Source organism: Grampus griseus, assembly GCF_964374135.1.
Source record: "Grampus griseus genome assembly, chromosome: 3".
In the NCBI taxonomy this organism is placed as follows: domain Eukaryota; kingdom Metazoa; phylum Chordata; class Mammalia; order Artiodactyla; family Delphinidae; genus Grampus; species Grampus griseus.
In genome coordinates, this window is record NC_139019.1 from 119,157,628 (window position 1) to 119,183,661 (window position 26,034).

The 26,034-nt window shown below is 44.2% G+C and overlaps 1 protein-coding gene across 2 annotated transcripts in view; it reads left to right on the forward strand.

Annotated features, from left to right (window-relative positions):
• ARHGAP26 (Rho GTPase activating protein 26) overlaps positions 1-26,034 on the forward strand; it is a gene marked incomplete at its 5' end in the record, with an annotated part of 471,037 nt that overhangs the window by 392,826 nt on the left and 52,177 nt on the right. For both annotated transcript variants that reach the window (XM_082652237.1, XM_082652238.1), the window contains one exon: positions 4,991-5,144. In XM_082652237.1, the coding sequence (XP_082508363.1) occupies positions 4,991-5,144 (154 nt within the window). The remainder of the gene's footprint in view (positions 1-4,990; positions 5,145-26,034) is intronic.

Genomic DNA, 26,034 nt, shown 5'->3' on the forward strand with positions numbered 1-26,034 from the left:
TCTGTGCATGGTGAGAAACCTCCCTCAAAGTGGCGTCGAAGGTCTGTGTTTCCTATTTACCCTCCAGCTCTGAGTATTCAGTGGGCCAGACGTGTTCAGGCCTGCCGAGCCAGGCGGATTTGGCATGTGCGTTCCTGGCCTCGCCTCTGAGTTCTGTGATCAAGAGACCCTGCGTCTTGTATGTGGCACGCTTGTCATCGGAGCGAGCGGGAATCACTTGGTAAATATGGAAAGTGAAGGAGCTTAGCTCCCAGATTTCCATGGCAACCCCCAGAACAAGTACAATATCACCAAAATTATTCTGCGGTTGCTTTTTTTAGTTGCAGTGATTTGGTTGCATACTCATGTTTTTCCGCTCCTGATTTGTACAAAAAAAACACAGACTCTGCCCACTGTAACTAGTACTTTGGTTTCAAGGACATTAGTGGTCCCTGCCCGAAGCACCTGAAAAATTCAGTCACACAAAACTGCCTCCTGTGTGCTAACAGAATACGTTCTGATCGTTTGTGTTGCCTTATTTATGCTTATTATGTATGTCATGACTGTTGTGGAGCTCTAATCTCTACTGTGCACGGCCTGGGCACCAGGAATGTATGAGCTGACACTGACTCACCGGTCATCGTCATGGATGCTTGATGTAGTCTGTGAGGGCAGACGTGGCCCTGCCCTTCGGTAGTGTGTGTTTTTAAGGACCAAGTCCACATCCAGTTTGTCACTCCTTGGAGAACACATGTTCATGAAAGCATCCAACATGTTACCCATGCATGTTTACAATTGTTTGGGCTTTTATTTTATCATTTCTTTGTTTCTGAGCTCTTGTTTTCTGTGACTAATATGAAGAGAGATTCTTGTGGACAAACATGCCTGAGGAAAGCAAGCATTCTCACTGCCTTCAGCCAGTTCCAGAAGACTCTTGCATTGGGGGCATTCTTTCTGTTTTGGCCATTTGATCTTGTCGGTTTGACTCATAGCTGGTTGTTGTTTTCCTTTTTCAGCCCACTAGCCTGTAATTTTTTTTTCTTCAGCAATATAATTGCCATCGGTCCTTCTTACACCTTCTGATGCGGATGCCAGAGCTGGTTTGAATCATCAGTGACTCAGAGAAGTCCAGCTCTGTATTTGAATGATTTGGTTAATTAAAAAAAAAAAAAAATCTTTTAGGCTGCCTGTTCTCATTCTGTTTTTCTGTCAGGAGCAAGTATTCATTTGCCCACCTGACAAAAGTCCTCCTGTTTCGAGTGACATTGCTGAATCATTTTCTCTTTATTTCTTAACGGATTGCAAATGCTGTAGAATTTGTCGTAGTATAGTTTGCCTTAACCACTAAACATTTGATTTGCTATTGATTTCACTCCCCACTCCTTCTCTGGAATAATCACCTTCCTACTCACCCTCAGGAAGGATCGTCAGCATTTCAGCTTAGACATCTGTCCGCTTAGAAGCTCTCAGTCTCATTACGTGAGGTCTCCTGTCAAAGAAAACTGTAGTGATCTTGTAGTCAGAGAGTGCCAGGTTTCAGATTTCCTTATCATATGGCCCATGGAGGGATATCAGTAAAGAGTCTGCGTCTTTGGCCATCTTGTCTGCAAAACTGTGGAATATTATGATTATTTTTTTGGCATTTTCTCTTTGGACAAAAAACTCCTTTCCCTGATCTTTTGTTTTTGTTGTTGTTTTGTTGTAGGTTACACCATATGTGACAGGTCCTAGATATCTAACTATAAGTCAAAATATAATCTCAAAAAGAATTTATTTTTTGCAGAAAGAATTCTGTGTCCTCCAGTAAATGAATACTAGAAATCCTCAGGCTCAGTTTGGGCGTAGCCATCTGTTTTATTCTGTTGACTTTGCCAGTCCAGGGACAGTCGAGTCCTCATTATCCGCCCATATCCTCGTTCTGTTGTGGGTTTACGGGAGTTTGGGATTAACACACACTACTATACATAAAATAGATAATCGACAGGGGCCCACTGTATAGCACAGGGAACTCTACCTAATATTCTGTAATAACCTACATGGGAAAAGAATCTGAAAAAGAATAGATATATGTATATGTATAACTGACTCACTTTGCTGTACACCTGAAACTAACACAACATTGTAAATCAACTATACCCCAATATAAATTTTCTTTTTTTTTTTCGGTACGCGGGCCTCTCACTGTTGTGGCCTCTCCGGTTGCAGAGCACAGGCTCCAGACACGCAGGCTCAGCGGCCATGGCTCACGGACCCAGCCGCTCCGCGGCATGTGGAATCTTCCCAGACCGGGAAACGAACCCGTGTCCCCCGCATCGGCAGGCGGACTCTCAACCACTGCGCCACCGGGGAAGCCCCCCCAACATAAAATTTTTTTAAGTAAACAAGAAAAAACAAATATCATGTTCCACATGCTACGGCCTTCCTCATTAGCTCGTGGAGAGACCCAGTCTATAATACTGTAACGGGAGATATGTTCTTAAAACTTTTACCTAAGTCCATTTTTTAGAATCAGATCTTTTTATGAACATTAGGATTCTGATAAAATATTTTATAAAGCAAAGCATCTTTATATAATTTTTTTTTAAATTGTGATTTCAAAGTGTTGTCTGTCACATGCCCAACCTTAGGTTGCTTATACTGAGAAAGGTAAACATATGAACAAGTGAATATGTGCAAGTTAATCAATAGTCTAGTATACATCTGATTAAAATACCAACGAATTAGTGTCAGAGTCTGCTGTCTGGGGTCAGGGTTTGGTACCCAGGAGGAGCTCAATAAATATTTATTGAAAAAATGAAAATCGAAGAAGGTTTCATTTCAGATACTCTGTTTTTCTAATGCATCGTAAGGCAGAAAAAAAAAAAGTCCTGATAATATTTTAGAAAAGCTGATATTCTTTTTGTATGACATTATTTTTAATTCATAGAATTATAACCCTCTCATGGACAAGTAAATGTAATCACAGAGAAATAAGAGCTTTAGTTATACTCTTCTATTTCCTATGAACTCAGATTATTATGTCCTGCGAACTTGGCCTCAAACCAGAGTTAATAAAACTCTTCATCTCTCCTCCCATATGAAGCAGAATACATCTCCACTGAGCCCCAAAGATGTGTCATCTTTACTCCCCTTGGAATGAAGGTAGTCTTGGGCTCCTCACACTTTTTCAGGAGTCTTGATATGAGTATTTTGTGCAAAGGAAAATTTTACTTATACTGATTCATACTGATAAATGGCATGTCCATTCCCTCAATGATCCTCTAATTATGTAATTTTAGAGTTGTTTTTTTTCCTGGTAGCAAGTACCCATTTGCAGGCCCTGTTAGTCCTTCTACATCGTGGCTCAATGTAACTCTTTTGATTTCTCTTTCTTTGTTGTTTCTCTTTGGAACTCAAGCTTTTGAAATATGAATAGTTGTAAACCTCAGGAATCAATAATCTACTTTTCTCAAAACCTAATTAGAGTTCAGGAATCTCCCATAAGCCTCACGGGGTTTTTAAGTGTTCCGTAGGGCTTCAAACATGGCATTGAGAATTTGCCAAGATACTAGGTGGTATTGGTGTATAGATGTATGTTTGTGTGTTTCTGTATGTGTGTACCTAATGTGAAGATTACTCTAACATCATTTCATAAGTATATTTTTACATACATGAGTAGTGCAAGGGAAGAGTATTTTTTATCATGGCCTCATCCCTTTTATTGCCTAAAGAGAGCTGAGTTCACTTCTTGACCTCTAAACTACCATATCAGCGAGCCTAGTCTTCTTCTTAGGGATATGGTATACCTCTGGCTCATTTCAGAAAGGTCCAGTGAGGATTAACCCAGACGTGACATTTCTTGATACGTAAACTGATTGCCCAAAACATCGGTTGATTCCAATATGGTGTATCTGTAAGGAATGTGGAACAAGAATGACATTGTATGGCTCTAATGTTCTGCTGCAGCAGTGGTGCCCATGCCATTTGGCTAAATAATCCCCAAAATGTTTTCTTCAGTGCATGGTTCCAAGTTTTTAAAGATGTGAAGAAACAGAAAGTTCTTTTCTTTGAGCAAGGTTCTGAAGTTTACAAAACGCATTCTTGCCTGTGATCCCACTTGATCCTCATGACAGCTCCCCGAGCTGTGTAAGGCATTTCTCATGCTCCCTATTTTATAGCTGCATTAACCAAGAAACAGAGAGTCAAGGAATATTCCCTGACTCCATACAGCCAGTCAGTGGTGGGAACTCGGGTTTTCTCCCTTCTGACTTGGTAATATTCTCCAAGCACTAATGTGACTGCTTGGAACATGGACTCAGTTTTGTATATGCAGACTACTCTGTAGTCCTTACAGATCTATTGATCAAAGAATTAACTGGAAGCTCAACATCAAATACTTGGAGCTAGAAGCAACCCAGAAGAGTCTATCTGGGGAGTGGTCAGGGGTTTAGACTGCAGAGCCATAAGGAAGTGGATGTCCAAAGAGTAGATATTTTATGGCATGGTACTATAGGGTCAAAGGTAGGACATGGCTTAGGCAAGTAAGACCATGCTGGGGGCAGGAGTTTTAGAATAAAGGGTGAATGTCACCAAACCAAGAGGATATGATTGATTGTAAGGGGGCTTTGAAGGCTCTCTCTGTTCTGACCATCTGCCAGTCCAAAGAAGACACAATTTGTGGTGCGGTGGTGGGGCCACTCTTAGGAAAAGGCTGGTCATATGAAAGGGGAGATGTGTCCTGTCAAGGGAGATGTGTCCTGTCTGTCAAGGGAGATGTGTCCCGTCTGTCAAGGGAGATGTGTCCTGTTAAGTGGAGGACGGAGTTTTGCTCTAAAGTTTCAAGTCACCTGTTACTCTTGGGCTCTTCCTTTCCCACTTGTAATTCTTATCCTTTCCTATGTCCTTTTCGTAGCTTCATTGGCACCAGAGAGCTCCATCTAATCTCTTTATTTGTAAACTTTGGTATAGGTAGGAGCAGACTCTCCCTATGGAATAATATTAATATGGAGTTTGTGGCTTTTTCTTCCCCCAGAGGAACAGAGAAACAGCCTCATCGACTCCAGTTTGGAATCTGTCGTCTCATCAAACGCAAACAGCATCCTTAATTCTAGCAGCAGCTTACAGCCCAACATGAACTCCAGTGATCCAGACCTGGATGTGCTCAAACCCACCCGGCCCAACTCACTGTAAGTATGACGTCGGGCTGCTGGCCACAGGGAGCCCTTGCTCAGCCATTCTGCCCAGAATGTGCTGTCTGGCCCCATCTGACTTTGAGTATTGTCCCATGAACCTGATTTAAACCTTCTCCCTCAACTTGGAAGCTTGGCTAAGTTTGTTTTGGAGTTTTTAAGCGTCATCATCTCAAAGGGGAATCATTATTCTTAACATACCGCTTCTTGGCCTTGGTGATGTTTGATTTACCTGCTGAGATGGCTTTGGTGACGGCTCATTGCCTGTGCTGGCTGCTGGGCATGAAAAGCAATTTCTTTTAGTTTTACAAACATCCGGGCACTGTAGTAGCTCAGTAGATTTGTAGCTAAGTCTGCTTCACTCATTTGTGTTGTCACAGTTTCCCTTCTCCCTGATTATGTTGAGTATGTTCAGTGCTATCTCTGTGTCCACTTCCAGAGAAAATAGCTCCCAGGTGCTCTGTGAGTCTTCAACTCCTCAAACCTTAGCATGACCGTGATCACAGAGCACATTCTCTAAAGGAGAAGAACCTCTGTTGCTTCATTCTTGGGTGTCGAGCACCCACAGCTGAGACAGGCAGTTTTGAGGCTGGTTGTCCAACCCTCCACGGAAACTAGATCTACTCTGCTTGGGCCAGAAAGTTCTCTTTTGTGGTTACATCCCACATTACTTAGCCTGCTTCTTCGGACCACCCCATAAATCTTGTCCACTAGAGCCTTTGCATAAAGAATGTGAGGCCATGACAAAACAGCTGGACTCTCCAGCCACAGTTGTATAAGACTCAGGAAGAACAGAGTTGACTTTGCCTTTCTCTGGTGAAAATAGTTTGAGGTTCAGCCACAAATTGCCTTCAGGACAGTTGTTTCTCTTGGTGAGGCCCCAGGATGTCAGAACCTTTTCCTGCCCCTCTCCCTGCTGTGGTTGCATGATCGCGCTCCGCCATTCTATCTTGCCAACATAGTTACAGATCTGCAAAATGGGTCTAACAATTTTTGCCTTAGAAGGGACTGAGGGATATTAAGGTTTGGAAGGAAAAATGACTCTAAAATGGATATGAGGCACTTAGAAAATGCAGCAACAGTGTAAGATGGAATTGTACATTGAGAAAATCAGGTCTCTTTTTCATTGTTGGCAGCTTTAAGTCCTACCTTGATATTCAAGAAATGTAATTACCTGTTATCAGGTAGATGATGTGTTTTTTTTTTTTTTACCAAGAACTAGCCTCAAATGCTCAAAATAATTTAACTTGTTCAGCTTGTGGGCAGTGAGTCCTCTCTGGTTCTCCGTGGCCAGACTTGCCTGTGGAGCCTCCCTTCCTTGATGGATGGCTCTCTAGGGTACTCCTGGAGCCGTTTTCCTTGCAGTTGCTGGAGTTATTTGTTGCTCAGAATGAGCAAGGTTGAATTTCTAGCCCAGGTTGCTTAAGACTCCCTGATTTTAGCCGGCGGCACCAACTAGTGGTCTTTAATCTTTGTTTTCAGCTGCTGGGGGCTGGGAGCCCCCCAAGTCACCATTGAGTACAGTGTGTCCAAAGAGGCTACTTTGGCAGCTATGTGGAAATGGAGGGTTTGGTCTTTTAAACAGGTCATGGAGGAGGGGGCTTGGGATTTTTTATTTTTCAGTTATCTAGATGTGATTTGTTTTACATAAAACACTGGGGGTCACTTTGCCTGCTTCACGCCAGATGCATCCCTACCTGGTGTATGTTTGGGGGGCTTTCCCAAGGAAGGGAGGATGAGGCCAGGAACAGTCCACTTGTTTGCCTCTGGTGGAGGATGGGAGGTAGGAATGTGGGTGTGTTTCCCGCAAGACTGTTGTCTTCCAAGCCCAGTGAATAGCTAACTGATACCTGGAAGTCTTGAGCTCCAGGAGGGCTGCTCTTGAGGTGGAAGCAGTGCTGACACCAGCGTTTGCTACGGACCTGATGAGGGCCATGCCAGCAGCCCTAAACACTCTGCAGCTGGTTCTCCACCCATTTCTGAAACCCAGGGCCAGGAGATGTTGTTGCCCAGTTTGTGCCTGCCAGATTTATTCTGCCTGGGATTGGCCTGGCCTGGGATTGGACCACCGACAGATGGATGAGAGGTCATCCCGGCAAGCGGAAGCCACAGTACTTCCCTGAGTCAGTGAATTCTGAGGCACCCTCTGCCATGGTGCTGGGACTCAGTTGCAACCAGCCGAGACCACTTGGGTCTCAGCCTCGGTCCTGGACCCTTTCATTCCTTCCGTCATTGTTCACTTGGAGGTGCACAGAGCTCCTTGAATGGGGACACTTAATGACGCAGATGAAAACACAAGACCAGGTCAAGGGGTGGGGGATTACCATTACCTTGACTGTAAATTAGGCACAGCGTGGGGAAACCAGTCACCAGAAAACTGTGTGTTCTTTTTATTTCATTCATTTGTTTTTCATTGTTTTCATAATGACTGGAATGATCCTTCTGACCACATAACAATCATAATGAAAGAAACTTGTTTGTGACTCAGCGTCCCTTGGTACTCTGGAGGCCACATTTTGCTGTCTCCTTTGTAAATCTTTTCTAATTCTCCAAGGAGATGAAGGTCCTCTTGTTTGTGTGGACATAATGCTAAATCAGGCATCAGAATCTGAGATGCCACCATTTCAGGCCTGCCAGGGCAAGGCTGCAGGGAGCCTATCTTTGGCAGGTCCTCAGCTGGACCTCTTGAGGTTGCTGTCTCTCCTAAAGATCAAAGGACACTTGGTGAGCCGAGACCAAAGTTTAGCTCATCTAAAATGGTCAGCAAATAGTGCTGACCTGGTTTATGCTCAGACCTCTGCTGAGCTACCTGGAGTAAAGGAGAAAAAGAGGATTCCTGGCCTCCCCGGGAGTTTACACTCTGGCTGAGGAGGAAAAATGGTGGTAAATGGCAGTGCTCAATGGGGCTTAGAGCTCAGAAGTGCATTTAGAGTTCAACAACTCTTAACTGGGTATCTGTTAGGTACACAAACCAGTCAGTGTCGGGAAAAGTGGCGTAGATGAAATGGGAGGTGGGCACTAGGTAAGATGATATGGGTGGATGAAGAGCATTTCCGGTAAGGGGATGAGAGAGGCAGAGATAATCCAGGATGGAGAAAAACAGTCTACAGATGTGTGTGTTAGGGGAGGGGGAACTTAGTTCTTCCCCCACCACGACCACCAAAAAAAAAAAAAAAAAGATTGAACAAACCGTTAAGATCAGGTCACTTCACACAAAAATCCAGATTTCATGCTGGAACCACTAGACACACACACACACACAAAATAATGAATTTAGACACAGACCTTACAGCATTCACAAAACTTAACTCAAAATGGACCATAGACCTAAATGTAAAATGCAAAACTATAAAATTTCTAGAAGACAACATAGAAAATCTAGGTGTCTTTGGGTTTGGCAATGACTGTTTAAAGAAACACCAAAAGCATAATCCATGAAAGAAAAAATTGGTAAGTTGGACTTCATTTAGGCTAAAAGCTTCTACTCTGGGAACGACATTATTAAGAGAATGAAAAGCCAAGCCACAGACTAGGAAAAAGTATTTGCAAAACACATATCTGACAAAGGACCAGTATACTAAATATATAAAGAGCTCTTAAAATTCAACAGTAAGTAAACAAACCACCCAGTTAAAAGCTGAGCAAAGGGGCTTCCCTGGTGGCGCAGTGGTTGGGAGTCCGCCTGCCGATGCAGGGGACACGGGTTCGTGCCCCGGTCCGGGAGTATCCCACATGCCGCGGAGCGGCTGGGCCCGTGAGCCGTGGACGCTGAGCCTGCGCGTCCGGAACCTGTGCTCCGCAACCGGAGAGGCCACAGCAGTGAGAGGCCCACGTACCGAAAAAAAAAAAAAAAACGATCAAGCGATCACGCTCTTAGGTGTTTACCCAAATGAGTTGAAAGCTTAGGCCCACAAAATCCTGCCTATTCATAATTGCCCAAACGTGGAAGCAACCAAGTTGTTCTTCAGCAGGTGAATGGATAACCAAACTGTGGCACGTCCAGACAATGGAATATTATTTGGTGATATAAGGAAGTGAGCTATCAAGTCATGAAAAGACATGGATGAACCATAAACGCATACTGCTAAGAGAAAAAAGCCACTCTGAAAAGACTGCAGTATGGTATGATACCAACTATATGACATTCTGGAAAAGGAAAAACTATAGAATCAGTAAAAAGATTGGTGGGCAGGAAGGACACAGGGCATTTTTAGGACAGTGATACTCTTCTGTATGATATCCTAATAGTAGATATTACTAAATGCATAATGCAAGACATTATGCATTTGTCAAAACCCATAGAAAAGAAAGAGTGAATCCTAATGTAAACTGTGGACTTTAGTTAATAATAATAGCAATAATAATAATGTATCAGTATTGGTTCATCAGTGGCAATAAACGTACCACACTAATGAAAGGTGTTAATAATAGGGGAAACTTAGGGAAAGGGGAGAGTTATATGAAAACTCTAAGTTATTTTGAGCCATTTTTCTGTAAACCTAAAACTGCTCTAAAAAGTAGTCTATTAGTAAATTTTTTTTTAATCTAGATTTCCAGCTTCTTCTGAAAAGTTATAAGATTTGGCCACACTAAATTCATACGTTGCTTGGTAACAGATGATACTCTTTAGTCACTATCTTCTCTCTTTTCTGTCTCCAAGGCCTGTGATAAATTAAATACGGCCAAAGAATCTTTGCAGCCCCTCCCATTAAGAGGTGGAGTCCTTGAATCTAGGCCGGCCTTTACCCTCTGACTTGATTTGATCATTATATGACTTCCAAGCCCAGGCCACAAGGCCTTGCAGCCTCCCATCTCCTCTTGGAACCCAGCCACCGTGTAAAAAGTACAGCCGAGCCTCCTTGAGGATGAAGGACTGTTAGAGAGAGGAAGCCCGCTGTCCCAGCCAAGCCCAGTGCCCAGGCCACCGTCAGCTAATGCAGCCACATGAATGAGTCCAGGAAAGACCAACAGAAAAGCTGCCCAGTTACCCCCACAGATTCATGAAAAAGAATACATTGTGGTTGTTTTAAGCCCCTGAATTTAGGCCAGTTTTTTCAGCAATAGTTAACTAACACAAGTCAGAGTCATGGGCAACTTCCTTGGGATGGCACTGGGCTGCCTGGGTCAGGTATGGAAGATTCTCACCGTAGCATAGTGGCACGTGGAGATTAGCCTTTCCATTTTCAGAATCTTCTTTGAAAGAAAATGACTCGTAAATGAGATTCTAAGAAGTTCAGAAACAAAACAAAACCCATAGCTGATGGCTGAGGCATGGAAAGCAGGAAGCCCTAGGTTTTAATCCTGGCACCAACATCGACTGGCTGGTGCTCTTCCTTGGCCCTGAACATGCCCCTGAACGTGCCCAATGCCCGCTGCCGGTGCTGGAAGGAGTGGGGCTGACCTGTCTCTAAGAACGGAGGTCATTCACTGGGTGCTTACAAAGGACTGCAGAAATAAGTCTCTCTCTCCTCTCCCAGTGACCAACAGAGATGGCCTCCTGCCATCGCTTTTCTGGGAGACAGTGATTTTTAAGGAGGAAGTAAACAAATGCTGAGAAAGTAGTCAGGGGACATCCCCCTAGGGACTTGAGATACTGCAGTAATTCCCCCAAATTAAAACCGACCAGGGGAAGGCTTTTTTCAGACCGCTGGGGTAGGGATGGAGGGGCTGGTTAGGATTGAAAGAAGGCCAGGAGAGCAGAGGATGATTCCAGCAATGGAGGAACCCAGCCTTGGAGTTCTCTCTGCCTAAGTGGTCCCCACCCCTAAAAAATAACTCACTGCCCAGTAGCCCCATCAATAAAACTAATTTTTTCTCATCCTTTCCGCTTAACACACACACACACATGCGTTTCCAAGTTATTTCTGGTTACCTAAAAGATGTGTGCATGCCAGACGCCTTCAAATTCTGCCAGAGTCAACCGTCCTCTCTGGTTTTAGTGGCCAGTGAGAGGCGGCAAGAGAACAGTGCCTGGAATTCAGAGGATAAACAAGGCCTGCTTCCAGGCAGAGTTGTTTCTCTGAAGCACTGTTGGCTCCTGCTGCATTTGATTCAGCGGCTCTCATCTGAAACCTGGGGAAAGCTTGCCTGGAGAGAGATCTCTAAAACTTTACTTCTGTTTTGCTTATTCAGTCAAAATTCACTCAACAAATATTGGTGAACACTGACTGTGGGCCAGGTGTTATTCTGAGTGCTGAAGATAGAGTGATAGAAAGATTAGAGTTTCTGCGCTCATTGATTTTATATTCTAGTAAGGTAACATCAGTATCTCAAATATCAAATGTTGAGAAGTTCTGTGGAGAAAACCAACATAGAGTAAAGGAGGTACAGATTTGGAGGGGAAGGAGGCAAGTTACTTTAGGACTTTCTGCCTCAGTTTCTTCATCTGTAAAATGGGGTCATCATACCCTCCACAAAAATGTGTTGTGACAGTTAAGTGAGATCACCTTTTGTCATATCATTTACATGTACAGCACTGTGAAAGGCAGTTACCGGTAATGACTCAGAGGCCCTCTTCCACACCATCCGTTCTCTCCCTCTATTCTGTCAACCCTGGTGTGTATTTTTCGGGTGCAGAGAGATGTCCCAGGCTGTTCTGCTCATCTCTCCGCACAGGCTTACTATCTTGGTAGCCTGGAGCTCTCTGTCAGGTCAGTCTTTGAGTATCAGTGAAAAGAAGGGGACTTCTACTGTAGAGTCAGGTTCTGCCCCACCTTAAACCTAGACCAGCTGGGGTAGGCAAGCCTGTTCCTGAGACATGTGGGAACCTCCACATCCCATGGGGTACCTGATAAGCTGCATGCCTAGCTGTTATTTATTGGGACCAAATGAATCACTAAAGGAATAAAAGGCATTAGGCAACTGGTAACTAATGGCATATTTTTTAAAGTAATTTTCTAAGTGCTATTTTATGCCAAAAGAGTTACACCCAAACAGGCAGCTATGATTTTGCTCCAGTGATCTTTGTTTTGTCATTCTTTGGGATGCAGGGATTTGAAAGAGGAAGTTTTCCTCTGTGGTTGAGTCAGTTTGCTGTGGGAAGAGGATCTTTCCTGTTAGATTGAGGATACCATTTCTCACCTACCTCCAAGCAGAAAAGGTCTCTCGAGACAGTTTTGCCTGAAAATTTGGTGGCATTCCCCACCTCGAAAAATAGCTCGAAAGCGTAATGATTTTCACAAGGAGTCATGTGCCTTTTCTTATTACTCCTCACCACCCCCACGGTGGCTCCAGCCTGCTTGGTCGTGGTTGTCTCTTGGACAAGCCCAGAACCTTCCCTCTTACGTCTCAGGCTCCTGGGGCCACCATAGCCACAGCTCTTCCAAGTACCAGGCCAGCTTCCCTTGACATTTTCAGAGATTCGTCACTGACATGACCCACATTCTTGTTTCCTGAGAGGCCTCCCGTCAGCTTTTCCCATTCCCCAGCCAAGATCTTCCGGGCCAGTCAGGAGCCCAGCTGGCTTCCCTTGGTTGAGGGTGGAGATTCCTGCCTGGTGACCCATCCGATTTTTATTGGATAAATGTGTTTGGTTATTAGCGGTTCTTCTTTTTTTCATAGAAAAATCGATCGAGGCAGGCCTCACACTTCATGACCCAGCAGGATTTCTTTCCCAAGCACCAGGGCTGTCCGTGGGCTTGGATCGCTCCAGCGTGTCAGCAGAGGGGGTATGGGAGGAGGCGGGGACTGGCCATCATTCCAATGCTCAGCCAGCATCCCCGTTTTCCAGCAGAGTGGAAGTCACAAATGGAACGATGTTTTCCTTCACACAGATTGTTTTCTTCCCCCCTTTATGAGCTAAAATCATATAAAGGGTCTGCATTTTCTTCTGTACACTAATTAATCTTACCAAATAATCTTAAACAGTTCCCCCATTTGCCATGACATGGAGTAGATGCTGAAGCCTTGGGGTTTAATTAAACATATGAACGAACGAATTTCATTCTGGATTTAGCTGCATTTTATATGTGTAAGTAGGTGTCAGGCATTTTAAATCTCCAGTTTTTGGTAGTGTCTTTAGGGAAGGAAATAGGCTTACGATTTTGCATGGCTTTCAGCACTATTATGCCTATAAGTGGACTTGGAAGGAACTCTGAAAGGCTGTTTTTCTCGCTTTGGGTTAGATCTGAGATTGTCTGTCTCCCTCCCTGTGTATATAATTTGGAGGAATCTTATTGGTTGATCCAGATCCTAAATTGGGTAAATTAAAATCATATTTGAGTTCAAGTACTGCTTTTTAAACCTTCTTAGTCAGTCTGGAAAGCAGATGCGTCCTTAGCTAGGAACACATTTCTAGTTGGAAACAGCCTTGGGGTCTTATTTTTAATGCCTTCTCTGCATTAAGAATATAGAAAACCATGTACTGTAGTCTGCTTTGGTCTCTGCATGCTGCTCTTCCAGGGCAGGGTCTTAGCTCAGCACGGTGTTTGCCAGAGTGTGGCCCTGTGACCAGCATCATTGGTGTCACCTGGGAGCTCATTAGAAATGCATGTTCTCAGGCCCCACCCAGACTTATTGGGTCAACAACTCTGGAGGAGGAGCCCAGCAATCTGTGTTCTAACAAGCCCTGCAGGTCATTCTGACACATGCTCAAGTCTGAGAACCGTGGTCATAATGCGTTAGGCTGATAGACTTCCACAAGAAAAACATCTGGCTATACCTCAATGTAAAGCACTCAGGGCCAAGCGTGTGTCATCGCTGGCACTTTGTCCCTGCAGTGATAACAGTAGTGGAGCTTAAGAGCACCCTGCCCTTGGCCCTCAGGGGAACCCAGTTAGCTCACCAGTGCTATACTTTACAGCTCACCAAGGAAGCCAGCCAGCTGCTTTGCAAATGCTTGCCTTTTGGTCGTAAATCAAGAGAGGGTGAGTACATCAACTAATCAAGCCAATAGGTATTTTTATTGAGCACATACTATGTGTGTAACACGAGAAAGTCAAGACCCTTGCATTGACGGAAGAAGAGATCTCAGGGTATGTGACACTGAAAGTGGTGGGTCAGCATCAGCATGTACAAAAGATGTGAGACTTCTGGGTCAGCATTCCCCAAACTGAGGCAGGAATGGGAGACAGATGGAAAGAATGGAGTGGGACAAAGTTCAACCGATTCTTGACAAGAGGACTTCTGTGCCTTTAATATGTCCGTTGTGAATCTCCCAAGGGGCATGTCTTATGCTGCATTTCCTAAATGTATTTGACTGCAGAAGATGGTTTTACAGTGCTTCTCTTCAGCCTCTTAAAACAGGATCCCATTGTTTAGGAAATGCTATTCTAAAATACTCTACTTTTGAGGGGGAAAATGTATTTCTCATAATGGATGGTATTATTATGGCAGAGATCCTTCAAAAGAATAGCGATCTCGGGGCTTCCCTGGTGGCGCAGTGGTTGAGAGTTCGCCTGCCGACGCAGGGGACGCGGGTTCGTGCCCGGTCCGGGAAGATCCCACATGCCGGGGAGCGGCTGGGCCCATGAGCCATGGCCGCTGAGCCTGCGCGTCCGGAGCCTGTGCTCCTCAACAGGAGAGGCCACAGCAGTGAGAGGCCCGCGTACCACAAAAAAAAAGAAAAGAAAAAAAAATAAAATAGATTTACTCATTTTTGAAATTGACATTCTTTTATTTATTCTCTTAAATTTGTGGAGTACATCTTTGTGAGAAACAATTCTCTTTTTTAACCTTTAACATTTGTTGTATCCTCAGTAACTAATGATCTGAGTGAGATGCCTGCTATTTGATTGAAGAATAAGGGTCCTACAGAAAGGTGATGCTTTTGGTATGTTTTAAATGAAGTTAGTGCTATTTGAATCATTCATTCAGTGGCCAGGTGACTCCTCCACTCCAAGCTGGTCTGTCCAGGACTCCAGGTCAGTTTAGCAAATGGTAACTCTTGTAGGACAGCAGAGGAAATTTGTCTCAGGGAGCTAAGTAGAGTGGATCTAGTTAGACCTCTACGTCTGGACTGATTTCAGATTTCTTATTAAATTAGGAAGCCCTAACTTAGGAAACAAGAAAGTCAGCTAGCTACTCATGAGCTCCTCTCCCATCCTCTCAACCAACATTGTGAAATTTAAGTACTTCAATTTTCTTGAGCTCTATATAGTTCTTTCACCTGATCTTCATCTGTCATTCTCCATCTGCCATCTACCCAATTTCCTTTAAAAGCCCTATTTTAAAGCAGAATATATAATGGAAAAACCTTAACTCCTGACCTTTATGGAGCTACGCTAGAGTTACTCCATAATAATTAGCAGTTGCTCTGGTAACCTCAGACACATGGCCTAAATCACCTGTGTTCGTCACTATCCATTCCCCACCTTCTGGATAGTAAGATCACATGCTTCCTGCTAATGAAAAAGGAACAATTTAGTAATTTTATCATTCTTTTAAGCTTCTATTGTAAGAGTAGAGGAAACAATACTGTTTGGGATCAGAGACACTAAAAATAGGTGTTTTGTTTAGTTTTTTGGTGACTAAAGCAGTGACGTAGGAGAGAAATCATCTTGGGTTTTGAGCAAGTTGGAAAGCCCTGTTCTGTCTGTCTTGTTCACCACTGTACTCAGAACCTTAGACGATTTAAGCAGGTAAAATGGGCAGATTAGAATTCAAGGATAGCGGCACCCAGGATGGAATGGGAGAAGGAAATTGCCAAGGCTGTCGGCGTATCAAGTCAGACCTCACTGAGTGGGAGCCCACTAACTTCAGCATTTAGACTTGAAGAGTACTGCTTGCAAGTTGGGAAATCCAAAGCTGGAGCACAGCAGAGATTTCTGATCTTCAAATACGTGTGTTGGCTTCAACTCTGTCTTGGAGGAAGCCTACACCCTCACCTCCCCTAGCTTCCATACACCTTACCTTACAACACAGACGTGGTAGTAGGAGCGCCATGTAACTCCCTGCTTCCTCTGGGGGAGAAACAGCCCCCCACCCCCTCACACACACACATCCTCTTTCCCATTCTTCTCTTGACCCTCTGTGTGAAAGTGGAATTAGAGGAAATATGCCCTGAGTCATCCTGTGGGGGTACTTACGATGCGCAATTGTCACAGTGAAAATAAACTGGCAGAAGATCAAGAATTAAGAAGTGGAATCATGGGACTCCCGGACACACTAATCCAGTAGAGACAAGGTCCACGTGTTAGTGACCGACAGAGCCAAGGTGATCATCGCAGACAGCAGTTAGACCCAGCACTGTCCCAGGTGAAGGCTGCAATTTAAATAATTATTAGCGGAGGAACCCCACTGACTGCTTTTGCTCGAGCTTCTACCATTTCTTAAATCTCAGGGACAGAGACTTCGCTCTGCTTTGTGTGTCCTCTTAGAGTACGGCGCCACCAGTTGAATATTTGCCAGTGTAGCCTACCTGCGCCTGGAGACCCCACCAACATCAGCCTCCAGAATCAGCCAGATCTGATGGACAGTCCCTTCCCAGGCAGCCAGCAAACACATAATAAATACCTTCTGTTTAAGGCACCGTTCCAGGCACTAGGAAAGAGACTGAACAACACTCTCCTCTCAAATCTCTGACAGTCCACATGGGGGAAATCAGATCTACGGACATGAGGGGAACATTGCTGCCAGTGAGAGACAGATTTTAAGTCATAAGTGAGTGGTCTGGTCATTCATTCAAAAATATTTATGGTTGAATGAAGTGCCTTTGCAATTTACGTTGTATAGGCAGGGTTTCCAATAATCTCTTCTAGATCTGCTTTAAGTTTGTAACTTCCTTGTCTGCCTTGGTCCAGTTTACTGAGAGCGGGGGAGGAGTTCTGGTTTTATGACCCAACCTTTTTATTCTGTTACCTGGGAGACTTTCTACCTCTCAGACTCTGCCTACTTTCAAGCACTGGGCTTATGAAAGAAAATGGTACCATTCCCAATTGTTTTGTTTTGTTTTTTTCCACTATGGATCTAACATTTTAGATGCCTCAGAATTTTAAATTTGGAGCATAAGAATGATGTAGAGAGAAAAAAATATTGAAAGGAATGAAAAGTTGGAATTTGATCGTTTGAATATGTTACACTTTAAAAATTTTTTCCACACCTAACAAGAGGATTTCTCATTAGGACAATTGTACTTTTCTTCTTACCCCAAAACTAGCAGTTTACTAATACTTGTTGCAAAAACCTGTAACAATTTCTTGTGTAAAGCCCTACACCAAATATACTGTTAAATTGAAATTTAATTCATACTTCGAAGGATTGTTTTCTGACCTTATATGGAAAAGGAAAGTTCTTGAGAATTAGTAGTTCTTTAAACTCTGTATCAGAGTAGCCAGGAAAAATAAGTAAAAAGAGACTATGCCTTGCTGTGGGTCAAGAGAAGTTTTGCTAGTAAAGTTTCATGCAACACCTAAATCTCTATGGAGGGCGAGGGCTCTTTTTTCTGGTTCTTTGTGTCAAAGGAAATTCTACGTTAAATTCCCTCTGCCTCACAAGCCAGTTATTAATTCTGACTTTAATTTCAGCGTGAGCCAATTAGGTGATATGTCCACAAGCAAGCACCCTGATTCATCACTGCAAAGAAAGAAACTCTTCTTGCAGTATTTTTCTTTGCAAAGTCAGCTGATTTTTCCAGGCCTTTCTTCCACTTCCACAAATGTCAACTACTGGAGTTTATCCTTTTCAAGGTGTGGTTCAGTAACCAATTCCAGTGGTGATACAAAGGGAGGCTTAATAGAACCTGAGCTGAGTTGATACTTTGAATACAGCTTGCTCTGAATCGGGCCATAGAGAGTTCTGTCAGCAGTGACCTGAATGCTCCTGGCGAAACGCAGTCTGAGCCGGCTTCCCTCCTTATTCCTCACTTTTGGTGCACCTCGTACAAGCAAGCTCACCGTGTAACCCACTGAACTTGGCACCGCTTGGGAAGAATTGGGTCTCTGTGTTCAAAATGTTCAGCAGAAACCCAAGACCCTCCTCTAGAATATGAATATGTAATCAGTATGCGGGACCCCCAAAACAGGAGAGCAGTGCGATTTCCAGCAGAACCCTGGATGTGTCCTGCCGCAGCCTCAGGCTTAGCTTTACTCCAGGTTCATCGAGAAATACAAGAATTTGTAGTAAAGGGGACTTCCCTGGTGGTCCAGTGGTAAAGAATCCGCCATGCGATACAGGGGACGCCAGTTCGATCACTGGTCGGGGAACTAAGATCCCACATGCCACGGGGCAACTAAGCCCGCATGCCACAACTACTGAGCTCGTGCGCCTCAACTAGAGAGCCCACATGCCCTGAAGCCTGCGTGCCACAACTAGAGAAGAGAAAAACCGCACACCACAACTAAAGAGAAGTCCATGCACCGCAACGAGGAGCCCACATGCCTCAACGAAGATCCGTGTGCCGCAGCTAAGACCCGACGCAGCCAAAAATAAAGAAATAATAAATCTTTTAAAAAAAAAAAGGATTTATAGTAAAGAAGAGAAAGAAGATGTTGTCTCTGCTCATATGAGTTGCTCTGTGTTTCACCACCTCTAAGGACATTCCCTTTTCTATGGAGAGAATGTGATCCTTTCCCGATTGCATTCCCGTGCTTCACCGCGGGGCTCCCTTTGCTCCATAGGGTAGCTGAGCAACTGGAGTGTGCGTCTTTGCAAATCTGGAAGTGGGGTCAGGACTCCTCAGGGCAGGCTTTGGCTTTGTTGAGTGGGGCGTCCAGGTTGAGAGTTCTGGAGACTGGGGAGAGACGAGGGAAGAGAGATGAGGGCGTTGTCAGTTGGGTGGGGAGCTTTGGGGGAACAGAACTATCTCAAAGGAAATGTTACGAGTTTCTCATATGTGGTGTGTGATGTGACCCCTCTTCCATGTCATGTCACGAAGTCGTCGGTACAAGTCAGGTTTTCATTATTCAGGCTGTCACAGTGTTAAGAGCGTAGGCTCTGGGACAGGCTTGAGTGCATGTCCTGACTTTACTGCCTATGAGCTGTGTTGCCATGAAGAAGTTACTTGACGTCTGTAAGCCTCGTCTGTTTGATAGGAGTAATAATAGTGTCTACCTCATACGGTTGTTCTGAGAATTAAATGAAATAGTTCACATAAAGCACTAAGTGTGGCTTTTAGCACGTTGTAAGTGCTCAGTAAAAGTTACCTGCCCTGATGAATGTCACAGTTGTCATTTTAACAATAGTTGAGGACATGAAGTGTCTTTGGGTGGTTGTACTGAGGTGCTGCGTCTTGCTTCCTGGTGGGCACGGGGTGAGAAGGGATCCAGCATATCTGAGTTACAGAGTATCACAGCCCCTCCCCCTCTAGACCAGTCCCAGCGCACACCTGACAGCGAGCACCAGAGCACTCTGAATAGCTGGAAGAGCCCACGCCTTCACCTGGTTTCTAGCCTGGTTGGCTACCCTCGGGTCACTTGAGGGGACTAAGGGAGTGTGATGGGCAGAAACACAGGTCAGGAACCCAGGCAAGGCTGGAAAGAGCTGGGGCTACAGGGAGGTAGAGCCACTTGGAGGAAGGCCGGGACCAAAACGAAGTTGGGTGGCTGTTTTTGCTCCACATCACCACCCTTCAGCTACCAGGTGTGTTGGCCCTTGTGGCGTCCAGCTGCTTCTGCTTGATGCTCACACCTGGCTTATTCTGTGTGTGCATCTTTTTCCCCCTCGTGGCTTCTGCGTCCACAGCTTTGGATTTCCGTGGCTCCAGTGGTACCCCATAGCTTCACTCTTCACAGAATTTCATCTTCTGCTTCTACCTAATTCTCTGATTCCCAGCCCGATTTCCTGAGAGTGAGACCGGCTGACTGAGTCCAGCTTTGTGCCGGGCCCTGTCCTTGGCTGGTGGCCAGCCTCTGGAGCGGAGACCCCGAGGCAGCTAGCTGCTTCTGCAGTTTAGTCATCTGTGGCCACAGGGCCTGGGTGACAGAACTTTTCAGCAGGAACAGAGGGGAGAGCAGGTTCTAAGGTTGCCCTGCCCAACATATATACCTTATTTTGCACACAGTTGTAACAAACTTGACTCCAAGATGTCCCATTCTCCAGTATTTTGGAATATAACGCTTCACTCTCTTTATTCACAGAACAAAAATTAATAATTACTGATGAGGCAAGGTACAGAGAACTTAGGAGAAAAAAATATGTAAAGATGGTAATAATACAGAGGTCTGGATAAAGAGCAGGTCACCCTTCATACCCAGCAGTCCCTTGGGTCACAACTGTATGACAGCACAAGACAGTAGTTGACATTTATAATCCTGATTCCTCAATAAAGTAAACTCCGCTTGATATATTCTGGTTTTGAAAGTAGAAAATACGTGTGCTGTATCTTAGAAAGATGTCCACTGGTTATAATAAAAACATGGGTGCTTAAATAATTAAATTTGATTTCTTTGTAGAGGTACTTGGTGGGAAACCTCGTTCCTCACTGATAGAGATTTTGCACCACAATTCTGGTAATCGTATGGGGAAATGGGGGGTAGGGGTACATGACCGAGCCAGGCCAACCCTAATATTTTCATGGGGATTATTTTAACTGGAACTGGGTTAAGAATCTATTTTACTCCCTAGAATGGTGAGAAGCCATGTTCCCCCACAAGGAGAGAGTCCAGTTGCTGTCATTCCTATGTGCATAGAGAAACAAAAGATAGAGAGGTGGCTTCCTGTGCCCCTTTTTCCTTCCTCTAGTTCATGGTGTTTCAGTCTTCTGCAACCAAAGTATTCCTCAGCCATTCAATGGTATTTACTGAATGTCCTCAATATGTAAACACATAATGTTAAAGATGAGCTAGATGGGGATAGTGCCCTTAAAGTGAGAGATCCCAGCAATAGATAACATATATAAGTATATATTAATTTAGTTTATATACATATATAAATATATATATATAATGGGTGAAGGGGGTCAAAAGGTACAAACTTCCACTTATAAATTAAATCCTAGGGATATAAAGGACAGCATGGTGACTTCAAAGATGTTAAAAGAAAAAATAGAATATATAGTCATTCTATATAATCATATATATTATTGATATATAAAATATACAGTTACTGTAAAACAAGACTCAAATGGTCTAGATGCTGCAGGATGAGGTGCCGCTGGAATTCCCCAACAGGAGAGATGACTTTGAGCTAGGACGATCAAGGAAGCCTTTGTGATCAGATTGGCACTTGAACCTGGGTCTTGAAAGATGGGTTGGATTTAAACAGAAGGGACCAGGGGTGTTCTGGGCAAGGGGGACAGTAGGGAAAGGCTCAGAGGCAGGAACATACCAGGCATATGTGGGGAGCTGCTCGTAATTGACTCTGTCTGAACATACGCTTTTCATCTATAATATTACTGTTGTTTTGTTTCTTATGTCAATATGGTTCTTTACTTCTTTAGGTGCTACAGCTGGGAAAGCCTGTAATGTTGTCTTCTCATTCCAGAACTCTATGGTAGCTGGATCCCAGTGGAACATCTTCTATCGATTTATCTTGTGTACTTGACTTGCCTGAGATGTTCCCTACTTTCATCCCACTTTTGCTTCACAGTCAAATAGACCTCACCATCTGGAACTCTTCTTTATTTTTTTAGGCCAAATTTTTTTCCACAAAAGGCCTGTTTTCATTTCTAAATGTCACACAAGACCCTACAACATTCCGCTGCTGCTTTTTTGCTTTGAGTTTTCTGTTGTAAAAACTGAACAAAACAGGTCTGAAAATAAGCTGTATTCTTCTTGTCTGTGTTATAGTCCAGCACCAAACACATCAGACAAATCCTGACACCTTTAGCTTTCAGCAAGAGCTTCTTACCTTGGAGTTAGGCGATAGCTCAAAGAGAGTAGCTCTGAGCTCAGAATGGGGAAAGCAGCTCGAAGAGAATTGGGGCAGGCCAGAGTCTTAGTGGGCTTAATAAGGAGAGCATATAAATAGGGATCACATAGCCTTACAGAAAATTCCTGCTTATTTTTACTCCTTAGACAGAGTTGCTATGTTTAGCCTTCAGTTACTGTGCTAAACCTACTAAAGTGAGCCTGGTATTTATTTTCATTCGGATCAGTAACATCCATTCTCTTTCTCAAATTATAAGTGAATGACGGAAACTGCATCCCCGCTGTTCAACTCTAGCTGACACATTGTCACAAAGCACCATGCACTGTAGAAGTTACTGTCCAGCCTTTGCTTTTGGAGTGTTTGCATTTCTCGCAATCCAGCGCCTTTCTGAGCTCTCCTAAGAGCTGACTATTCCTGTCCTCCTCACATGTTTCTGGAAATTGAGCACTAGTATAAACTTCCCTAGTAGGACAGCTTTTCAGTGAATAGGCAGTCATTATATTCAAGACCGTGTGTGTCAGCTTGAGAAAATTTACCCATCAGGATTCTTGATACAAGTAACAGAAAACTCAGCCCAGCTACCTTAGGCTGAAATGCAACTTACTGGTTCACCTACATAATTGATAAGCACAGGAAAATCTGCTTCAGGAATGCATGGATCCAGGCACTCAGGTCTTGCCGTCTTGCCATTGGGACTCAGCTCTTGCCATCTCTCAGCTCAGTTTTCCTCTATGTTGACTCTTCTCTTAGGTAAGCACTTTCCTTTTGATTGTAAGATGATTGCCACCAGCTGGACTGACTTCCTTAAAACTCCAGCTCTGGGAGAAGAGAACAGTTTGAACAGTCTTCACTAAAAGTTTGAACAGTCCTTTGGGCCTGATTCTTCCCTAAAAGTGTGAACAGTCCTTTGGGCCTGATTCTTCCCTTAAAGTATGAGCAGTCCTTTGGGCCTGATTCTTCTCGATCCAAACTGAATCACCTCTCTAATCCCTTACCCAGCATCTGTGGCCAGAGGGTGTGATGCTCTGCTGGGCTGGGCCTGCGTCGCCTGTTCCTCCTTGTCTGGGTGGAAGGAGGTGGATGGACACTCAGAGCACATGGACTGTGAGAATGGAGAAGGGGTGGTGCCCAGAGGAGAGGCAGCCCAGACCATAAATGTCGACTCTGCAGGTCTTTCTGACATGGATTTAGTGAAGGATCTGGTGCCTTTACATGCCAGAAGGCAAATCTGTACTGCTTTTTATTGTTCCCAATAGTTCCTCATATGTTCTCTGAAAATGTCCCTTTTTTGAGTCCAAATGGTTGTTGCAGAGTTTCTTATTTTAGTCCTAGTTAACTGGCTCCTTCCAGAATAGCATAGTTTTTGGTTTTAAAAAATGAAGAAAATGTCATCTTTATTACTTAGCTCTGGACAAAGTTGATTCACTTAAAAAACAAATTTCTGGGAAAAGGTTTCATTATCAGTGCCCATTACAGATCATTAGAGGACGCGTGGCAGACAGTGGTGTGCCAGGGCCCGGCCTCCATTAGTGTTAATGACAGTGTGCGGAGGAGTGCATCTAGCATGTGATTAACCGGAGGAAAGGGAACCTCAAAGCACTGGCCCCTGCTCTTCTGTGAGAGCCGTGAACACACGGGGACAGTGTATCCTCGGGCTCAGCGGCTCTGGGAGCTCCTCAGGCCACTGGGTGGTGGCATCTTCTGGTGCCCTGCCAGAAACGGCAGGGCAGCCAACAGCCGACTCACTGAGCTATGCGCCAGTCTCCAACTTGTGGTGATGTTGTCCAAAGCCTACGAGAGTGGATAAGAGCCGACTCTTCTGCCAGGATCACATAGAGCTGCTGGAAAATTCCACCTTACTTTGATCCTCTAGGGCCTGATCCTCTAGGGCCTGAGCACAAATTTTGCTCTCAAGGGTTGAAAATATTATGAGGGGAGGTGAAGTCTCCATAAAATATAGGATGATGGTGGTCACAATGATGGTAGCTAACATTCAGTAAGCACGGATGTACCAGGTACTTGACGTGTTTATTTATAGCATCATCATAATGCATGAGGGATTATCACCGTAATTTTACATGTGAGGAAAGAGGACAGAGAGGTTACCTAACTTACCTGAGGGTACAAGTGGGATTTGAACCCGGGTAGTCGGATTCCAGTATTCCCCACCCCCAACCAACCTCTATGCTTGATTGCTCTATTAGAGGTGGTTGGGTGAAGACAGACTTCTAAGGCTGGGCTAGGAAAGAGATAGACTGCAGCAGCCCCATCACTGGTTCTCCCTTTCTCACCCTCCATTCCCTATATCACTAAAGTTCAGGTGCTGGGCAAGTTAGGGGAGCTAAGAAGTATGTAGGATGATAAGTAGCAGTGAATGAGTGCCTGAAAAAAGAGGTTAGCCCAAAGTTTAAGAGAAGGAGGGAGGGAGAGGAGAAGAGGAAGGAGGTGGGATAAGCTGTAACAAAGGACAGAGAATATAAAGGATGAAAATGGGGGATTCCAGGGAGGAAAAAGGGTGGATGTTTAATGGCTGTCTACTGTTGCCAGACGCTAGTCTCAGGATTTTACGTGCATTATCTAATCTTCCTTACAACCCAGCGAGGTAAACAAACACCACCAACATCCCCGTTTTACAGATGGGGAAACTGGGTTTCAGGTAGATGAAGTGATATCCCGAAGATCACAGAGCTGGGAGGAAGCAGAACCAGAATGTGAACAGAGGCCTGTATAAGCCCCCAGGCCAACAAGTCTTCCATCGTCTTGAGGACCAGTCCTTCATTCCTGCCCGTGGTTTGTAGCCTGGACATGAGCCACACTTGAGATCTGGAGCTTTGACAGATACTCAGAGATAAGACTGATACAGCCCATCCTTGGAAGACAGTGGCCGTTTTCTCCCATCACAAGGAAGGAAGGAGAAGGGGATGCAGTTTTAGAGCACGCATCCTTCTAAAGTTTCCAGCTTTCTACAGCCAACTCTTTAGACTGCAAGTTTTTTGGCAGAGGTGCTAATCTCTCCTTAAGCATTCCATAACCCTCTAATGTCAGGTAAGCAGTGTTTTTTCATACTCATGAGATTTCCTTTCATTTGTTCGTTTTCTGCCATTAAAAACAAAACTAAAAACTTTCCCTCAAAAGCTGACCATCTGTTTGTCGCTTACACTTCTCTCCAAAATGAAGAGGGGACAGCAGGATGTTTGCAAGTCCACCCTTCATCTCTGGCGTTGGCACAATCCCGGAACATACTGATTGCAGTTCCAGTTTGCTCTTAGGTTTACGATTTGGGGATTGAACTTCCTCTTCGTTTTTTCCCTTTCCTTCCTTTTATTGCTTGGAAGGTACAACTGTGCCCCTAAGGGCTGGAGTGATTTCAGTACACTTATCAAAGGAGGGCTTTACAGCTTGGGCATCGTATCCATTTCAGAAATCTGTGCAGCAACCGTTACATACACAGTTGGCTCCTGTTGCCAGCTAAAACTAGGACAGCTTTTCACGACTCGTAAGCCTTTACCAAGTGCAGGCATTTGTTTTTTACTTCAAGTCTTTGTGTGCCAACAAGTTCTGTATGGTGTTTGTGCGTTTAGAGCACAGTTGGGTAACAGTGCAGGCAAATGTGTTCCATGTGCCAGGTATCTGGTGACACCTGCCCTCCAAGCATTGCTGATAACCAAACAAAAACGTAAGGCTCATTGCTCTTTCTCAAAATACGGACGCAGTAGAGTAAACTGAGAATAAAGAATAGCAGCTTAACAAAGGCTCAGAGAAGAAGAGGGTTATTCACCATCAAAGGGCCCTGAGCTACCTAGCAGCTATGACGAAGAAGGGAAAAATATGACGGAATGTATAATTCCGTTTTCTCTTCAAGCAAAGCATGACCGTTCAGCAAGAGTTGCAAGTTCTGATATTAATTTGTCATATGAGTCTCTGCATTAATGACTTGGAATAGGGCAATAGACCACATCTTTCCTAGCAGTTTTATGCAAAAAATAAGTCAGGCTCTCTAGATACAGCTGTTTCTCCTATTGGTTCTGACTAATTGTAGAGTCAAATGCTAAACTGAAGTATTGAAAGGTCGTTTTTACCGTGCTGCAGGGAGGAGAACAATCTCAACAAAATGTGTGGTTTTGTGGTCGCTTGCCTGGTTACG